At 40.9% G+C, this 21245-nt stretch overlaps 1 protein-coding gene across 1 annotated transcript in view; it reads left to right on the top strand.

Annotated features, from left to right (window-relative positions):
* Positions 1–21245, top strand: part of ENTPD1 (ectonucleoside triphosphate diphosphohydrolase 1) — an 89510-nt gene that overhangs the window by 60998 nt on the left and 7267 nt on the right. Inside the window, exons 3-7 of the mRNA XM_040992408.1 lie at positions 11173–11290; positions 15232–15382; positions 17709–17868; positions 18510–18752; positions 20908–21168. Coding sequence (XP_040848342.1) covers positions 11173–11290; positions 15232–15382; positions 17709–17868; positions 18510–18752; positions 20908–21168 — 933 coding nt within the window. The remainder of the gene's footprint in view (positions 1–11172; positions 11291–15231; positions 15383–17708; positions 17869–18509; positions 18753–20907; positions 21169–21245) is intronic.

Below are 21245 nucleotides of genomic sequence, written 5' to 3'. Positions count from 1 at the left end.
GTATCTAACCTTCCATTAAAAACAAAAAATAAATCTTTGATTAAAAAAAAAAAGCTACTCATTTAAAAAAAATCCAAGGTCAACTAGTTCATTCTGGAGATGAAGGTAAAACCCAGACATAGGTGTGGTTCTAGTGAGTATTCATGATTGAAAAATATCACTTTGAGGGATGTCAAACAGGGAGATGTTACAAGTTTGTGCTCCTAAGATTGCCCTTGGCTGGAGAGCAGTAGAGGAAGGGTGACCAGCTAAGATGATCCCGCTGGGCACAGGCAAGGCACAGGAGACCAGAATTAAAGCACTGTCTGGGAGTGAGTGAAGCACAATTTGAACATCACTTGGGTTGACCAGATTTTTCAAGAACGTTTTAATATCAAGGTGGGACACCCTGGAACTGCAATGGTAACAAAAAGCTTCTTTTCCAAGATGGTGGTAGCACCAAGTCTCTGCTGGCACAACTTCAAAGACTTTTAGCTGTTTCTCTCCCCTCTGAACCATTATCCTTGTCCTCAGGTAGGGAAATTATCCTGCCTACCCTACAGCACCATGAGCCATGGACTCACAACACCAGGGACTAAACCTCAGCCCTATTCTTGTCATCTAACAATTTATCTGTTTCTCAGTTTCTCTGCTTATAGTAAACTGTCGGTTGTGAGAATTAAGTGAGATAAATAAAGCAACTACAAATGTGATTGTAGATCAGAAGCCTTGACCAACAATGCAAACTCAATGAGTGATAGCTTCTGCTTTTTCCCTGCCCCAATGGGAAATTCACACTTACCTGACTTGCCCTCTTCTCATCCATTCAGGTCAGTATCAATGCTAATGATCTACTCTTGTCATCTTATTGCCTGGCTCCATTTGGGTTCAATATAATCACTGCTTACTCATGTGTCTCCTTGTCTCAACTCATGCTGAGAACAGGGACTGAGTTCCATTGGTCTTTGCATGTATTTGATTCATCCACTACATTTATTCATTTGATAGTGATTAAGCACTTGTTTATTTTGAGCCCGGAGGATACAGCAGTGAGCAATATTTGTAAAGCCTACTCTTATTATTATTATTATTATTTATTAGATACACACACACACACACACACACACACACACACACACACACACACACACAGTTCTTTTATTCTGATTCAATTCCCGGATACCTGCAATGGTGCATTGGTTAGGGCTGGCCAAGGTCAGAATCAGGAGACAGGAACACAAACCAGGTCTCTCACATGAATGTCAAGGACTCATTCACTCTCCCACCACCACTGTCTACCAGAGCTTGCATTAACAGGGGCCAGAGCCAGGAATCAAATCAAAGCACTCAGATGTGGGGTGTGCACATTTAACCACCAAGTTAAATGCTTATTTGCCAAGTCCAATCTTGATTGAGCTTGTATACTCTAGTGAGGGAAATCATCATTAATCAGATAATCAAAAAATAAAGGTTAAATAGCAACCAGAACAGCATCTGATTTGGATAGTAGCTTCAGAGATGTTTGTTGATTCAGTGACTAGAATGAACATCTTGAACAAATAAAACTGCTTCCTCCTTACATGTGAAGAGCATAGGACCAGCATGATAGCAAGGCTTGTTAGTGTGGGAGACAGATTCCTGCATCAGCATCCTCTTGAAATCCTGGTTCCCATTTTACTCTTAGATCCTGCAGGATGCTGGGCCAAGGAACACTTATGCATAACACACAGCCTGGTATTCTCATGCTACAGAAACCTGTTAACCATTGCCTTTAGATACTGCATAGGCAATGGTTACATTTAAAAAGATAGGAGTATCCTACTGCAGAGTCACTCATTGTACATAATCTTTCTTGAAAAAAGTGTCTTTATGCTTTGTGGCCTTCGTGGTTTGCTACTTCCTGATTATAGGCACGTGGTAAGTTGTCATATTTGTTTTATCATGAACATTTCATATTGAAGCTACTTCATACGAGCAACGAACTGACCTAAAAGTAAACCATGGGCATTGGACTGATCTAGTACCAAAGCACAGGTCATTAAAGGCTTGACCTTTCCATGGAACTTCAGCTCAAGGACTTGGTTGCTTTGATTTCAATCTCACATCTGTTATTTTCCAGCTGATACTTAAGGAAGGTACATTTCTCTCTCTGCTGCAGTTTTCTTATCTATAGAATTGAGATAGTAGCAATATGGAAGGTGGTTCTGAGGATTAATTGGAATAATATAAAGGGTCACTGTTCAGAGTGCCCAGCACATTAAAAGTCCTTAGTGGAGGCCAGATATCAACACATTTTATTGAAGATACTTCCTAGGGAGGACTCTGTGCTTTTAGTCTGTTATGGCCACTGAGCTGGCACTTTGTAGAATTTCCAACTGTTGCTAAATAATGACTTTTCCCCTTGCATCTGATTTTTCAAAATGAGTTTGAGTGCTCTTCTTAGCTAAAATGAAAATATTAATGTTTAATGGAGAATTTGGAAGAATATTCTCTATTCTTTAATTGCAAATACTTGTGGAAATATCTACATTATCTTTACTGGACTTAACGTCTGATTAAAGAAAAAACAAGAACACAAGGAAAATAGTAATAATTGTGCAATAGCGTGAACGTATTTACTATTACAGAACTGTAGTATGCTTAAAATAGTTAAAATAGGAAATCTTATGCAAAAGCAGGCCATAAACAGTGGTTGGCATTAATGATCCAGTAAAGCCAACTAAAGAATTAAAAAAGGAAAAGATGATCTCTCAATGTTTACGACAACTCTGAAGCCAACCTGATTTGTTTATACAGTATTAAAGTCCTGTTCAAAAGGGTACGTTTTGTTTATAAACCCAGGTTCACTGAGACAGGCTGTTGAGGTTCCTGTTGAAATTACCATTAAAGCTACAAGAACTTTCAAGAAAGTATCTGTACAACCATTGGGAGCCAGTAACATAGTTGTTGTCTTGGCTTACTGGTGTTGTAGTTAGTTTGAGCTGCTCTAACAGGATACCACCAACTAGGAAATTTATGAAAAGGAGAAATTTATGTTCTAATGGTTCTGGAGGTTGGGAATTCCAGGATCAAGATTCTGGCAAGTTTGGTGTCTAGTAATGGCCTGGAATTCACTTCCAACATGGCACACTGACAACTACACACTATGAAAAGGAGGAATAGAATTCCTTACATGAAAAAGGAGCAGAAAATGGACAGATCACTCCACAGAGCCCATCCATAGTAAGTTGATAATCCATCCATGACTTAAACTCTTTCATTAGGCTTTACCTCTCAGTACTGCTGTGTGGGGGATTACACTTCCAACATAAGTATTTTGCAGAAGAAAACACTCAAACCATAGCACCTGGTGTATTAAGTGTGGAGTTCTTTTTTTTTTTAAAGTTTTTTTTTTTGTTGTTGTTGTTGGAGAAGAAGATATATATACAAAAGGAGAGACAGAGAGAAAGATCTTCTGTCTGCTGGTTCACTTCCCACGTGACCACAATGGCTGTAGCTGAGCTGATCCAAAGCCAGGAGCCAGGATCTTCCTCAAGGTCTCCCTCATGGGTGCAGAGTTCTAAGGTCTTGGACCATCTTCTACTTCTTTCCCAGGTCACAAGCAGGGAGCTGGAAGGGAAATGGAGCAACCTGGACATGAACTGGCACCCACATGGGATGCCGATGGATGCAAGGCGAGAATTTAGCCACCATCATGCCGAGCTCCAAGTATGGAATTTTAAGTATACTGAAGTAAACCAGCCTCTGTGGTACTACTCAATGTTAGACTGAATATTAACCTTGTTTTAGGACTGGAAGTTTTTTGAGAACCATTCTGTTCTGATCTTCCTCATTTATTCATTTGATTCAAGAATTATCTGTTCTTTCCTTGTGCCTAACTTATAGTAGGGTATTACCATTGCAGACAAAATAACTGCCCTCATGTGGATTTCCAATCTAATGTTTAAGAAAGATATCAGTCAGACGGCAAATATAAAAATATAACCATACTGTGTACCTTTAGAGGGAAAGTGCCATTCCTAATAAGAAAATAATACCTTACCTAAGGAGGTCAGAGAAGACTGGGATTGCAGGTGAAGAGCTTTGTGGGCCAACGCCCTGGACAGAAACCTTGTGGCAAGTATGATTTTGAGTGTTTTCTGAATGAGACTCCAAGGGAGGATTAGAAGTTCTATTTCCATGCAGCCAGGCAGCAGGCCGTCTTCTGCTCTAGATTAATCTCTTTGTGTATCTAAGGAGACTTCACCACAAGCCTGAAACTTGGTATGATAGAATTATTGCCATCTTGATGATGGGTCTTCCCAGTCTCCAAATGGCTTCCAGTCTCAGTGAACTCAGGGTCTGTTACTAGTCACATTTCCAGGTCCACCAGGGCCCCTTCACTGGAGTTTCAATTAACCATCAATCATTTCTATTGTTTATCTTCAAAACACTGCTTCTATCCATGCAGCACAGCTCACAAAAAAACAGTTATGATCTTTAAAGAATATGATTAATCAAAAACTAGCTTAGCGGTTTCTGAGTTTCGTGATGACTAAATAGAAATGTCTGACATTCGCCTGATTTTCCACCGAAAAACCACCAAAGTGACAAATGGATAGCTGCATTTTAAGATAAGCGACCAATGGAGAATGTTAAAACCCTGCAAGAGATGGAACCCTGTAAAACACAGAGACCCGGAATGAAAGCATCAAAAAAGAAACAAAGTGCACAGGCAGGGTCTCCCTGACTCTCCAGGTGAGGTCTGCTAGAGTCTTCATTGCAGGGAAATAGTGAACAGGTGGTTTCCAGCAGGCTGCATCACCATGGACAGTTCTACTTAAGGGACAGTTCCACAAGCACAATGGATTTGCAACTCAGTTATGGAAAGTACCTGGAGTCTACAGAGCACCTTTGCTTTGGAGAATTAACTCACATTCTCTTCCCCCTTGAAAAGGGAGCCACTGTCCAAATTGATAAAATCTCCCGGGGTCAGAAACTTCTGCATAACTCCATGTGTAGGTCCCTACAGACAACCTACTACACTAGCTGTATTAGTCAGCTTTTCACTAATACGATGAACACTTGAGACAACTCAATTTATAAAAAGAAAAATGTTGTTCACACTCAGTTTGGAAGTACAAGTCCAAAATTTAGCAGCTCCATTGGTTTGGAGTCTGGTGACATTGGTGGTGACCACAGCAGGTTACATGTATAGGAAGGATAACATGGTGACTGGGAAGCAGAAAGATGGGATGGACCTAAATTAGCACTTATAGCAGCCCTCTCAGGAAAATCAGAGTAGTTTCCTATGGTATGTTCTCAATGCCTAAAGATGTAGCCACTTCCCATTGCACTACAATGGACAATTGGGTCAGTAGACAAGGATTACAATCCTTGAGACCCAAAAGTCTGAGTGAATGTTGCTTACGGCCTGGAGCCTGGGGTCTGATGCCTGGGGCTTGGGACCAGCTTCTCTACCCCCTGTGCTTCCTATAGCTGACTGCCCATGAGCCTGGGTCACTACCGGAGCTGAGGACAAATACTGAATCTTTTGCCATTGTGTTCTTCCTTGGCCACTGTTCATCAGTCTGTATCACCTCTGAGCTAATCTCTCTGGTTACCACTTTCCACATGGCGAGCTGCCCATTGGCCCTGTCAGCACTGGGAATGAGGGCTGGCCTTGTACTCCTCAATACTGCCTCCCCTTGTAGGCACTTGTGGGCCTGCTGCTGGGACTGAGGGTATGTGCTGCAGTACCCAGGAGCTGGCTCTCCCATGGCAGTTACTACTGTACCCCTACTTGTACACAGGGCAGTGTTATGCTCCCCTGCACCTCTTCACCATATAGCCAACTGCTGGTTGGTCCATGCTACTGCTGGAACTAACAGAAATACTATGACTTCTCTTAGCATTTTTACTAGGATGATCTGTACACAGGTGAAAATGAAATGTTGAAGTCCACCACTACTGTTGATTTGGACTTCAGCGTTTCACTTTTGTCAGTGTACAGATCATCCAGATAAAACACTGCTGAAAAAAAGAAAAATCGGAGTTTAACTATTCTACAGACCAAATGCTAACATACATTTACAAAACATCTCTCAGCAGCTGCAGAATACATACTCTTTTCCTCAGCACATGGAATATTCTCTAGCACAGACTATATATTAAACCACAAGACAAGTCTTAACAACTGTAAAATAAAATTATATATCTTTGTGATCACAACAGATAAAACTAAAAATCAGCAACAAAACCTTAGAAATAGTACAGATACATGGGAAAGTAAACAACAACATGTTGTTGAATGAACAATGGGTCACTGAAGAAACCAAAAGGGAAGTACAAAACTTTCTTAAAACATGAAAATGGGAGCATAGCATCTGAAAAGTTGTGGGATATGGCATGGGAGGCATTAAATAGCCTGAACCATCATTTTCTGCTTCCCATGGCACACTGGCAGGAAGCTGGAGTCAGAAACAACTGGAAACAGAACTCAAGCATTCCAGTATGGGATGCTGCTGTCACAAGCGGTGTCTCAGCTGGTGTGCCAGATGTCTGTACACCACAAAGACGTTTAAGGAGATGGACATGGTAACTATCCTAATTTTATTTGGTCACTACATGTTGCATACAGCTACTGCATCAAATTATCTCACTGTATATGACCCTACAAATATGGAACATTTAAATATTAAATATTAATAAAAACTGAGAACAGAACTATATACATATTAGAATCACAACTATATAAAATGTACTATAAAAAGGAGCATCTAGGGCTCAGTGTGGTAATCTAGTGGCTAAAGTCCTCACCTTGTACACATTGGGATCCTATATTGGTTTTGGTTCTAATCCTGGTGGCCCTGCTTCCCATCCAGCTCCCTGCTGTGGTCTGGAAAAGCAGTTGAGGACAGCCCAAACCCTTGGGCCCCTGTACCAGTGTGGGAGACCTGGAAGAGGCTCTGGGCTCCTGGCTTCAGATCAGTGCATTTCCAGGCAATGCAGCCACTTGGGGAATGAATCATGGGATGGAAACAATTCAAAATAACAGTGATATCTAGATAGAATCTTAAATATCTTATTTTACAGATCATATATTATAAACTTCGATTACTGTTAATATAGGAAAGAGTGAAATGATCACAAAGCAATATGTGATCTCTTTCTTGAAACCCAAATCTTTGATTCTTTTCTTTAATATGCGGGACATACTTCTATGGGTTTTAAATGTGAGCTAAGGGAAATATTGAGTTTCTCTAGTACCAGACTTTGCTGATAGCTTCACTAGCTAATTGGATTATGAGCCCTGGAGAAGATGAGAGTACTAGCATCCCCTAAACCTTTGCAAAATTGTGTTTGCTGAGATCTTGCAGGCCTCAAGCTCTCTAGAATGTGCGCTGGAAGGACCCAGCACAGTAGCCTAGTGGCTAAAGTCTTCTTGCATGTGCTGGGATCCCATATGGGCACTGGTTTGTATCCCAGCTGCTCCACTTTGCTTCCAGCTCCCTGCTTGTGGCCTGGGAAAGAAGTAGAAGATGGCCCAAGACCTTGTGACCTTGCACCCATATCAGAGACCTGGAAGAAGCTTCCGGCTTCTGGCTTCAGATCAGCTCAGCTTCAGCTGTTGTAGCTACTTGGGGAGTGAACCAGTGGATGGAAGATCTTTTTCTCTGTATCTCCTTCTCTCTGTAAATCTGGCTTTTCAATAAAAATAAATAAATATATTTTTTTAAAAAGTGCATTGGAAAATCCTGGGGTAGTTGAAAGAAAGTAAAAGATGATGGCCACTCGGTTTCTGGGTAGATCTTATAACAATGAAAGGCAAACTTCCCAAATGCTCCAGCTGAAAGCTCTCAGATAAACCAGCTCTATCTGTTTCCTAAACATTAAGCAATGACAGTTTTTATTATGCAAACTATTTTAGAAGACAAATGTTTGGCAACATGTTAGCATTCTAATGTGCTATACACACAAGGTGAAATGTCAGCTCCTATGTTATAATATGTTCTACCTCTTGCCAAACAAAATATCTGGCCTATAATAAGCTCAGGCACTTGCCAAACAAAATGGAGTGAAAGATTTTATTTCTCAACTACCTCACTCAGAGAGTGTAAGTCCTCAGAGAACCATGCTGATAGAAGCAACACTGGTTCCTTTGCTTCTGGAAAAGTGACTTTCATGTCAACAAAATTAAACAGAATAGAACATCCTGATTCCAGATAAAGGCTGTTTGCTTGGTTGGAACATTTTTCTGGCATGGATAATTCAGGGGCCCTGCTAGGGAACAGTAGAATTTTCTACAGCATAATCCCCGAATTTCTTTCTCTACCCTGATAGATTTCCCATGAGTTCAAAAGGCCCAGTTTTCAATCAATGTTTCCTCTATTCACAGTGGTCAGCACCTAAGCCATTTCTTGGATACCTTTCACTGCAAGTCTAGCTGCAGAATAGTGCAAGCAGTTTGCTTCATTGCTGTGTCCAAAACAAGCCTAAAGACCCTTTTCTTTCTGAAAGTGCAGCACTAGTTGCTAGTGGGAATCCCCACTGTGCCAAACATGACAGGGTGCACTGCGGGGTTATGAAGGGTCAAGGATCCTCACAAGATCCACATACAGATACTCCATGTTCTGGAAAAAAGTTGAAAACTCACTCAACAGGCTCTATTTGCAGCCGTTCCTAATGCCCTCCAGAAATTTCTTAAATCCTCATTCAGGTCCTCTTCTGTCTGTGGCAAGACAGTATGAGGGTACACAGACACATACGCAGTTCAAAAAGTTCATGGAAAATGGTATTACAGTACAAATTCTTTTGGTTTTGATATCCATGCATAGATTTTTTTTCATAATATGTGTTTTCTGTGTATTTTTAAAAAAACATTGTGTGTGCGTGTGTGTATGTGTGAGTAATTTCATGGTTGGCTAGTATTTTGTTTCAGTGTTACGCTGCTGTTTGTGATACTGGCAACGCAAATCTGAGTGCCAGCTCAAGTCCTAATTGACCTGCTTCCAGTCCAGCTCCCCGATAATGCACCTGGAAAATCAGCAGAAGAAGCCCAAGTGCTTGAGTCCCTATCCCCCACATGGGAGACCTAGATCGAGTGCCTAGGTCCTGGGTTCTGCTTGGTTCCACCTTGGCTGCTGTAGTCACTTGAAGAGTGAACCAGTGGATAGGAAATCTCTGTCTCTCCCTTTCTGTGTCACTCTGCCTTTTTGCTCTTGTTGTTGTTAAGATTTATTTTTAGGGCCCAGCGGCATGGCCTAACGGCTAAAGACCTTGCCTTGAACACACTGGAATCCCATATGGGCGCTGGTTCTAATTTCGGCAGCTCCTCTTTCCATTCAGCTCCCTGCTTGTGGCCTGGGAAAGCAGTCAAGCATGACCCAAAGCCTTGGGACCCTGCATCTGCTTGGGAGACCCTGAAGAGGCTCCTGGCTTTGGATTGGCTCAGTTCTGGCTGTTGCAGCCTCTTGGGCAGTGAATCAGCAGATGGAAGATCTTCCTCTCTGTCTCTCCTTCTCTCTGTATATCTGACTCTCCAGTAAGGTCTTAAAAAAAAAAATACTCCTGCTGACAATATTTTTTGTTTACAGTAAAATTGAAATGAATTAGCTTCTGTTCCTTGTTCTTTCAATCTCAGCTAAAGACGTTAGAATTTCTTAAAGATTACTAATAAATTTATGGTTACCTTCAGTTGCTTGTGTGTCATGTACAGTCATAAGTCCATCATTCTGTTATTGAAGTGTTTCCTGACATTGTAGGCATGCACAATCCTGGGGAGTATAACATCCTACTGTCAGAATATTTTCAACTGTTTCACTGGGAGCCCATGTCTGGTCTGGATGCAGAGAGACATATTGCATTATGTCTCCACATCTGGAAAAATCAGTCTCTGCTACACTTCTGTTATATATCCCCTTAACCGCAGAGCCAGAAAACACAGTCCACAGCAGGGAGAAAATCCGAAAATCTTCACTAATATGAAGTTAATGTTCTATAGAATTACCAATGCATCGCTAAAGTTTGATGAAAAAGAAAATAAAAAAACCTTCTTGTTAAAATTGATGTTACTGCATGACCCATGTGGCACTGAAAAATGCAGCTTTTTTTTTTAAGATTTATTTTTCTGGGTCTCCCATGTGGGTGCATGGTCCCAAGGCTTTGGGCTATCTTCTACTACCTTAACAGACCACAAGCAGGCAGCTGGAAGGGAAGTAGAGCAGCCAGGTATGAACCGGCACCCATATGGGATCCTGGTGCATGCAAGGCGAGGATTTTAGCTACTAGGCTTCTGTGCTGGGCAAGCTATATTTAAGGGATTAAAAATAGCACTACTTTATAGTACCGTTCTGAAAGCTAAGTCAGATAAATCAAGACAAATGCTTCCTGCAGCCTCATGTGCTTGGGAATAGGATGTGTGCCTGTGGTCTTTTCCCTTTCTCTTCTGATCAGCATTTCTTCATGCTGTGTGTTTTCCTTCTCCTTGTTTCTTTCTCTCTCCTTTGTAGAGCTAAAATCATGAAGTTTAATGACATATTAAAATGTGTTGATTAAAATTTTATTTATATTCATAACATAAAAACTAGTGATCTTAGTATTTTCTATATCTTTAAAACAAACTCCATATTTACTGAAGTAAATTTAGATTAAGATATATATTCTATCTGTGTGCCTCTCAGTGAGTTAACCCCATGGTTCCCAAACTTGTACATTAAAAGCACACAGGATCATGTAAAATTCCAAAGCCCAGACTATATATCAAATCAAATAAATTCCAATACACTATTGTGCGTGGGGGTAGGGGGCACATCATTCACAACTATTGGAACTCCCACGTGATTCCAGTGTGTAGACAATTTCAATGGCTTCCTTCTATGCTGTCTTAGCTACCTGAGCATGTGGTTCTGAATCTTAGTTGCACATTAGAATCATCTAGCAAGCTGCTCAGTAATACTGCTACTGGGGCCCCACCCCAGGCAAGGCCTGAGTGTTTCTATGTGTTAAGAGCGCTGTTCTAGAGAAATTGGGTCATGACAGATCTTATGGTTAGGGTAACTCTTCTCATCCCTGTCTATCGCTCCTCTCAAAATTAAAATACTTCCTCCTTTTGTTTTTGAAAACTGTCCTTGTCACCTTCTTATTGGGAGCTTTGGAAGCTAAATATAGGGAAGAATGATGCTATACTGATAACACTTTTTGTTTCGTCCTCAGTATGGGATTGTGCTGGATGCAGGCTCTTCTCACACAAGCATGTATATATATAAGTGGCCAGCTGAAAAGATGAATGACACAGGGGTGGTGCATCAAATAGAAGAATGCAAGATACAAGGTAAGATGAATAAAAAATGAAGGGAGATGCTGGGACACAAGAACATGAGAGGTATGTAGCAGGTAGAACACAAGAGGAAAAGGAGGCCCCAGTGTGGGAAGCCAAGAACAGTGGAGCTGTTGTTATTACTTGGTTATCATTACAAAAAGTAATATTGAAATAAGCACATTTAAACTGAGTAATAGTAGCTCCCATTACCAGGACACTTTTGTATCTCATGCATTATGACTGAACTTTATGATTTTAATTCTCAAAGTCTCCCTTCGAGGTAGGAATTATTTATTTTTTTTAAAAGAGAGGTTTAGGGCCCGGCGCGGTGGCGCAAGTGGTTAAGTCCTCGCCTTGCACGCCCGGGATCCCATATGGGCGCCGGTTCTAATCCCGGCAGCCCCGCTTCCCTTCCAGCTCCCTGCCTGTGGCCTGGGAAGGCAGTTGAGGACGGCCCAAAGCTTTGGGACCCTGCACCCGCGTGGGAGACCCAGAAGAGGCTCCTGGCTTCGGATCGGCATAGTATCGACCCGTTGCGGCTCACTTGGGGAGTGAATCATCGGATGGAAGATCTTCCTCTCTGTATCTCCTCTCTGTATATCCGCCTTTCCAATAAAAAAATAATAAAAATAAATCTTTAAAAGAGAGGTTTAAAAATGTGTTTGGAATGGAAAGAGAGAAAAAGAAATGTAAGTTCTGAGCCCGGTGGCATGGCCTAGCAGCTAAAGTCCTCGCCTTGAATGTGCCGGGATCCCAAAAGGGTGCTGGTTCTAATCCCGGCAGCTCCACTTCCCATTCAGCTCCCTGCTTGTGGCCTGGGAAAGTAGTTGAGGATGGCCCAAAGCTTTGGGACCCTGCACCCGTGTGGGAGACTCGGAAGAGGTTCCTGGTTCCCAGCTTTGGATCGGCGCAGCACCGGCCATTGTGGCCACTTGAGGAGTAAAAGATCTTCCTCTCTGTCTCGCCTCCTCTCTGTATATCTGACTTTCTAATAAAGAATAAATACATCTTAAAAAAAAAAGAAATATGAGTTCTTCTCCCTACTGATTCACTCCCCAAATGGCTACAAGGACTGGGACCTGGATCAAATGAAGCCAGGAGCCCTGACCCATGTGGGTGGTAGGGGCTTAGTTACTTGTGCCATCATCTGTCACTTTTCTAGGCACATTAGCAGGTACCTGGATTGGCAGCAGAGCACCTAGAACTTGAGCTGACACTCCCATAGAGATATTGATGTCATAAATGATAGTGTAACACCATGCCAACTCTGTTGTTCCCAGTTTTTAAATATGAAGACACCAAGACTGAGAGAGGTTATGTCACTTGTCTGAGGAAACTTCAGCTAAATAAATGAGGGGGCTGGGGTTCAAAGCAAGGTATACCTTATTTCAAACCCATATCCCAGTAGTTCTCCAGCATGACACTGTCAGAACTACTTGTATGGTTTGCTCATGCTGTGTCCCTCTCCAATTTCTAAGTCTGTAGATGTAGGACAAGGCCTGAGAAAGTACATTTCCAGCAAGTGCACAAGTGATGCTATGGCAGCTGATCGATGGCATCTCTTCTCTCTTAATCTCTGCACTCTTCTCTGTGGCTGGGAAGAACATTTTGAAGGTCTTTATCCTCCGTGTATACAGGAAAAAACAAATTATAAACTATTAGGGTTAAAAAAAAAAGTCCTGTGTACCAGTTAAATCTTGTTTCACCAAGAAAGAAATGAAATCTTGTAGAATTAGTGTTTGAAATAGCAGAGAACAAGAACCCAAAGAGGAATCTAGTCCTAACTGCACTGTAGGCCTTTTGCTGCCTTGAAGCATTATACATTTTCTTTCTAATTAGTTTTCTTTCGAGATGACAATGCAAGTTGGAGTTGTTGACAGTTCAAGCTTTCTTACACTCCCCCATCTAGCACCCAAGTACCAGACATTGCCACGTGGCACCATAATCTCTTTGACCTTAATCTCTTATGGTTCTTTTTTTTCTTTTTTGAGTTTTTTGAAACAGAGAGAAAAAGAGAAGGAGAAAAGTGGGGTGGGCGGAGCAAGAGAGAGAGAGAGGCAGAGTTCCCATTTGCTGATTGACTCCTCAAATACCTACAATGGATGGGGCTAGACCAGGGCTGGAGGTAGCTGCAATCCAAGCCTTTCATTTGCATGACAGAAATGAAATTACTGTAGTCACTGCTGCTTCCTCAGAGTGTGTATTGGTGGGAAGCTGGAGTCAAGAGTCGGAACTGGAACCAAATCTAGGTATGAGATGTGGGACGTGGACAACCTAACTGCCAGACTAAATGCCACTCCTCTTTTGGCACTTTAAGGTAGGAACCCACTTTTAATTTTTATTCAGACAGGCAGCCAAGGTCCCAGAAGACAACTGACTTTTAATTCAGGGACCTGTTTTAGTCCACTAATTTTTGTGGTTTGTCAAGAAAGTAATAGAAAGCAAGCATTTTACCCAGTAGCCTAATATCCTGATACTTTGGTTCCATTAATACTGAGACCATATTCTGGTATTTAAAATTTTATTTATTTCTTTAAAAGGCAGAGAGACAGACATATCTCCCATCCCCTGGTTCATTCTACTGAATGTCCACAACAGCCAAGGCTGTGCCAGGCTGAAATCAGGAGCCAGGGACTCAATCTGGGTCTCCCATGTGGATTGCAGAGATGTGACTACCTCAGCCATCACCTGCCATACCAGGGTATGCATTTGCAGGAAGCTAGAATTAGAGTGGAGCCAGATTTAGAACCCAAGCATTCAGCTAACAGGTACTGATTTAACCACTATACTAAAGTCCAAATTCCTGCTTTTATTGGTTTTACAAGGGAGCTTAAAAATATTCATGGAAATTTATATCATTATTAATTTTATTTTTCCATGAACTTTTGGGAGTTCCTGCATACCCTTTATATTTATTCCACTGCCTTCTATTTTTAAAAGTTTGTTTTTTTTTAAATCAGCAGATGTCTTTCTTCTGAGACTCATCTCTTTAGTATTTGGCTTAACAAATGTACAATATTCCACTTTGAAAAGAATTGTCTAGTTAATCAAATACTTAAAGCCAAAAATTTTTAACTGAAACTCAGGAATTAATTTTTTTCATGATGGTCAATGAAACCTCTGAATGACGTGGATAATTTATTTACATAGTTTTCTTTAGCGCAAGTACTTGCTGTAAAATCCTGACAGTGTGATATTTACTTAAATGTGAGATGAAAATGTTGAATGTTAACCTCCAAAAACTTAGGTAATCTTGGCTCCAGTGCTCTCCATAGCAACAGTTAGTTTTGCTCTAAAACTGCAAAAACAGTTTTACTAGGATGAATAGTATTGGAGTGGAAAAGTCACTGAGGGAACATAGATTTTATTACTGTTTCTTTTAACAAAGGAAGAAGAAACAAAAGAAGTTCCTTTTAACTTCTGTATTTCAAAGGCTTTAGGGAACTGGTCAGGATCACATAGCTATTTAATGATGATCTGTCTTTTCAACAAGTTAATGTGTCTGGTGCTTATTTTTTGTTTGAAATGTCATGTTAGGTCATCTAAGAAATTGTATTTTTAATTACAACTTTGTAACGAAACATCAGAAGCATCTAAAGGCTTTCACTGTGGTACAGTAATTATGAGTTTTTTTCATAACACATTTTGCATGAACTTTTTTAAGATGCCATGTGTGAGATCCCCCTTTAAAAACGAGAATGCTGTGCAACTGAAAATGAAATTGCGCCATCCAGTGGCAAACCTGTTAAACATTGGACAGATGCATCATGAGGTTAGAAAATTAAGCTGCACCCAAGTTAGGGCCAATGAGTTACTTTTTAGTATGAAAACCCAATATATATCATATCAGGAAACTGCTTTCTTGTGTTATCTCAGAAAGCACCATACTTTGTTTTAACATTGGCAAAGTAAATTTTTTAAAGATCATCAGTATTTTCTATCTCTTTCCCTAGGTCCTGGAATCTCAAAATATGCCCATAAATTAGATGAAATAGAAAATTACCTGTCTGAATGCATGGAAAGAGCCAAGGAAGTGATTCCATCATCCCAGCACCCAGAGACACCTGTTTACCTGGGAGCTACAGCAGGCATGCGGTTGCTCAGGTACAACAGCATATAGGGCTGAAGAGTGGCCGGAAGTTAAGCGGCTCCAGAGCCTCTGAAGCAATGGGCGAGGGACAGATTTCCTCGGATGGAAGATCTTCCTCTCTGTCTCTCCTCTCTGTACATCTGCCTTTCCAATAAGAAAAATAATAAAAATAAATCTTTAAAAGATTTCCTATAACACCCCAACTTCTACACATCCCAAAGTCCCTATCTAGGAAAGAAAATTTCAATGGGCAAGTAAAACTCCCCAACCTTTATTATGTAAAATGATGTGATTGCAAGTGAAAACAAAAGAGCTCTTGTCTATCTTCCTATGAGGAATTCAATGGGGAACAAGCCTCAGGCAAGGATGACTGAAAATACATACACTGAAATCTGGGGCTACAGATTGAGCAATCAACATCTTGAGAGAAGGAGGAACTGAAGACACTCAGCAGAAATCTCAAGACAAAGAACCACAAGGAGCACATGTTTACGGATGCCTGATGTGCGCTATGTCTCTTGTTCATCCTTCTATTCATTCAGTGTGTAATGAGTGCCTACTCTTTGACTTAGAAGCAGATGATTTGTCCTTTAAGGAAATGAGATTTTCTATACAAGGTGATCATCTTGCATCAGCTTTGTTTTTTAAATTGTTATTTATTAATTTTAATTTTATTTGAAAGGCAGAGAGACAAAGAGACAAAGAGAGACAAAAAGAGATTCATCTGCTTATTCATTCCCCAATGCCTACAACAGCCAGAGCTAGGTCAGTCTGAGGTTTGGAGTCTGGAATTCAGTTAGGAACTTCCATGTGGATTTCTAGGACTCAAACACTTGAACTGTCACCAGGACCAGGACTTGACCCAGGCACTTTGTTACGGGACACAAGTGTATCAAATGGCAACTACTTTTCCAAATGCATGCCCTGATTAAATCTTCATTAGAGGAAAGCTCATATTTAGAACTTCCTAGAATGAAAGGAGAGCTGAAAACTTATCAGAGGGGAGAGTACATAAGCTAATCACAGAGGCTAAGTTGGGCGTTGGCAGAGGGCATTACAGGCAGAGAAGATAGAATGCATCCAACAACCAACACTTCTTCATCTACTATGTGTCATCAAACTATTTTAAGTACTGTAGTGACAGCTATGAGAGTACAATGTCCCTTCCTTCATGGAACTTGCATTCTAATGAATGTCCAAAATCAGGGAGGCATAAAAGACCAGGGCATATTCAAGGACTGTAAGTAGTTCTACATATATAGAAGAAAATAGTGCACTTTATAAAATCATAGCAACAGTAACAGCTCATAATCATTCAGTCCTTGCTTCGCTCTTGGCACTATTCCAAGCAGCTGTTTAATCATCACACAACTCTGTGAAAAAAAAATTTACTGACTGTTATTAACCAGATAAGAAATCTGTAACTTACATATTATTAACAGGCCTAAAGTCACATTCCTATTAAGTGGCAGAGCCAGCATCCTGTGTGGGATTCTAGGAAGACTGGGTTCAGATCAAAAGTACATTATGGCCTTGCTAGGAATTTGGGGGTTGGCTAGAAGCTAGTGCAGAAGCCATTAAAGTGTATTACACAACTGGTGGTACTGTAGTGAACTGAGGGAGGAAAGCTAAAGCTAAAACAAAGGCAGGCAACAAGTATGGAAGACAATTAGACAAGAGGTTACAGGGTTCTGATGAAGTTTTAAGTAGCATCCTGTCATCCCGAAGCCCTCAGTGTTGTATAGCCTAGATTTTGGAAGTCAGCTTCATTCCATATTATCACAATCCTGAAAGACTCATTCTTTAGGTCGTAAGGCCTAAAACAGAACCAAGAATCAGGGTGTAATATCAGGATTTCTCGAATCTGGCAGCAGAGAAGGTTGAGTACCAGCATGAGGTCATTTGCTACTTTATTTCTATCAGAGCCCCCATAAGAAAGCTCCAGAGAGCTGTTCAGTCATTTAGGAGTCACTAATAATGTCTAATATGGCACACATCGCTGCTGGGAGTGGTGATAAAATAATACTGGTTATTAGCACCACCAAAGTAATTTTTTGAACTGTTGTCATTTGAGCAAGAAAACAGAGTAAAAATGGTGTTTTATGAAAACCAATCTACATAAGGATCAGAAATATTTGGATTCTGAAAGAGAGGTATGTGTCAAAGTATTGCCTGTGCCTCATCTAAAAGGAGTGTTCCTCTGACAGCCACATACAGGAGCCCCACCTCTCTGCTTATTCTAGTGTGTTGCTTAAGCTCCTTTCATTGAGTAGACATTCTAGCTGAAGTGGGTACAATTATGCAAACAAAAATAATAGCTTCAGCTCTTCCTTTGTGTAGGATGGAAAATGAAGCTATTGCAGATAAGATCCTGGATGTGATATCGACAACCCTCAGCAGCTACCCTTTCGACTTCCAGGGTGCCCGGATCATCACTGGCCAAGAGGAAGGTGCTTATGGCTGGATTACTATCAATTATCTTATGGAAAAATTCATTAAGGTGAATAACTCATAGCACCCTTGGAATTAGCTTCTTATGGGACAATGCCACTGAGTATCTTAGGGAGGACTTGGGCTACTTGCTAGAATGAATGGTAGATGACTGAGTGAAAGAATGTACTCCCATGTTTGTAGGGTTCACTAGACGCCTAATTCTTTTTATGGGAACTTAATACTATGAGGACAGGAAGATATAAATATGCTTTAAGGGCACATAGATGAATGTCAAGTTTTATCATTACAGAATAAAAATTGCTCATATTTGACTGGTACTCTTGTGTGTCTTGTGCTATTCCAAGCACTTTTCCTATGCTGTTTGACTTCCTCCTCAGAACAACAGTATGAGGTTGTATTGTTATTTCTATTTTAGACTCCCAGATGATAGTTAATTTGTGTCTGTCTGGCATGAGACGAGATACTGCGTGGCACTACTAGACACATTAGTTATGCTGCTGCCTTCTGAGCTCTCTTTGAAGCCTTTTTTCTTGCTGCTGAGGTTATGCAGACTCAGAAACCTCCAGTAAGCTTGTCTCACATTTATGCCCCTGCTTCTTTGCTTTAGGAAGTTCCTGAGTCCAAGAAATAGTATTGAAAGCAGGATGTCAAGAAACTGCTAGCACTGGTGACTGTGCTCTCTTTCAGAAATCAAATTGGTACGGCCTGTTTGCACAGGGAAGCTATCAACAAGAAACCTATGGAGCTTTGGACCTTGGGGGAGCCTCTACACAGATCACTTTTGTGCCCCCCAAAATGGAACCTGTCGAGTCCCCAGACAACTCTTTGCAGTTTCGCCTCTATGGCCAGGATTATACTATATATACACACAGCTTCTTGTGCTATGGGAAGGATCAAGCACTCTGGCAGAAACTGGCCAAGGACATCGAGGCAAGTATAACTGAATCCAGACCTGCCTTTCCCACATCTGGGCTTCCAGCCCCCACATCCTGTTGTTTTCTCTTTCTAATTTGGTAATTGGTCTGAAGTTGATTATTGTATTTTCCAAACGTTTTCAGTCAGACTATCAAACTACATCTGGTCAACCCCTGTGAATGATTCCATCCAAACACATCCCCTCCTTTGTTTGTTTGCTGTATTATCTCCAAGGATACCACTCAGTTCATCTCTTAAGAATTAATTTCTTGGGCCCGGCGCGATGGCGCAAGTGATTAAGGTCCTCCCCTTGCACGCCCCAGGATCCCATATGGGCACCGGTTCTAATCCCATCAGCTCCGCTTCCCATCCAGCTCTCTGCCTATGGCCTGGGAAAGCAGTTGAGGACGGCCCAAAGCTTTGGGATCCTGCACCCACGTGGGAGACCTGGAAGAGGCTCCTGGCTTCGGATCGGCATAGCGTCAGCCGTTGTGCTCACTTGGGGAGTGAATCATTGGACGGAAGATCTTCCTCTCTGTCTCTCCTCTCTGTATATCTGCCTTTCCAATAAAAATAAAATAAATCTTTAAAAAAATTAATTTCTCACCCCTGTGAATCTGATAATAAAATTTACATGCTAGAGTATATGTGGATACATGTGCTACAATTTAGAAGCCTGTCTAGCTTACTTTTAATCTCCTTTTTCTACACAATACAAAAAATAGGTTGTTAAAATTGACCTAGAAAGCAAGATAAAAAGGCACTTCAGAGAGTAAACAGAATTTATCACCATTTCAAATCTTGTTCCCAGATGCTTTCTGCATTTTTTCAAAGGCATGAAAAGTTAAACATACTAAATGTCATGTGAGTACTAGACACACCCTGACAACCAGAACAAGGATGTCACATGCAGCTGTTCTCTGTTGCCACTGAGAGCACAACCAGTTCTCTGCTTTCTCCAAGTACCCTGTGGTTCTGAGAAGTACACTCAGTAAGAGAACCTCAATGGGAATAGGGGCTGCAGGGAGAAGCCCACTGAGCCTCAAAGCTCCACTAAGCTTCTTACCCATAGCAGTTCCCTTTCCTCTCTCGAAAGCTGTGAAATAAAAACCTTGAGACATATTATGATATGTCAGGGTGAGCCATAGTTACCCAGCTGCACTGCCAAACAGAACCCATTATTTTCACGACTGCGTTTTGGCACAATTGCTCCCTCCCCATCCCCTACATCCTTCCTATCCTGCAGTAATCTTTCAAATTTGGATCACACGCACACACATATAAACCTACACATACATACTCATTCATACACATATATAAAAGAGGCCAAGTGATATTTTGCTATATCTGACTTATTTAACATAATATATGATCTCTAGATATTTTGCTTCAGAAGTCAGGGTATCATTTTTATGACAGAATAATATTCCACTGTATATATACACCACATTTTCTTTGTGCATTCATCCACTAATGGACATTTAAGTCGACTACACATCTTGGCTGTTGTAAATGGTGCTACAATGAGCACAAAGTACTGGTATCTATTTCTATATAAAAAAAGAAAAGGGAATGGAAAGGATGATTGCCTGGTATGGTAGGGTTAAACTTGAGTATTTACTGAAATGTTGCATTATATCCCTTAAAAATGTACAAGCGTTAGATGTGAAGCTCAGTTTTAGAAATAAAATAACTGCACCAAAATCCCAGTACAGCATTTTGATACTGCTGGCTTAAATGCCACAGGATCCCTTCTAGTTCTTGGAGCTTCTCATTCTCTTTGAGGAGAGAAGAGTGCTGTAGGTAGAAGATCAAAAATATTTTGGGAGCCTAGAAAGTTTCCCTTGTGAATCTACTTCTGCCCTGTGTGGTTAGGACCAAACACAAAAAGCATTCCAGGCTAATGTCATTCCTACCCCAGTTTTTACTACATTAACACTCAGTGAATTGACAAATACATTTCTATCTGAAACTACTTCTGGTGTCTATTACACACATTTATTTTTTAATTTGTTCTTGTGAGTGAAAAGGACAGGATAAGGACATATTGATGCCAGAGCTAAGTGCTGGAGTGTTGTAGAATGTCTATGCATTGTTGAAGTCAGATTGTTTCTTTTGTATGTACCAAAAACATCCACTTTTGATGCCTTCACATGATTTTTCCTTTTAGGATACAAGTAACGGAGTCCTCAAAGACCCATGCTTCCACCTTGGATATGAAAGGGTGGTAAATGTGAGTGACCTTTACAAGACTCCCTGTACCAAGAGATTTGAGAAGACTCTTCCATTCCATGAGTTTCACATCCATGGTGTTGGAAACTATCAGCAATGCCATCAAAGTATCCTACAGCTCTTCAACACCAGTTACTGCCCTTACTCTCGGTGTGCCTTCAATGGGATTTTTCTGCCACCACTTCAAGGGGACTTTGGGGTAAGTTTGTGAAATGATGAGATGAATTGGTCAGGATGATTCTGATTCCAAGTTACAGAGTATGTGTCTACACAGAG

The sequence above is a fragment of the Ochotona curzoniae genome, unplaced genomic scaffold (genome assembly GCF_017591425.1).
Source record: "Ochotona curzoniae isolate NIBS_2020 unplaced genomic scaffold, NIBS_Ocur_1.0 contig_66, whole genome shotgun sequence".
In the NCBI taxonomy this organism is placed as follows: Eukaryota; Metazoa; Chordata; class Mammalia; order Lagomorpha; family Ochotonidae; genus Ochotona; species Ochotona curzoniae.
This window is presented reverse-complemented; position numbering and strand designations above follow the sequence as displayed.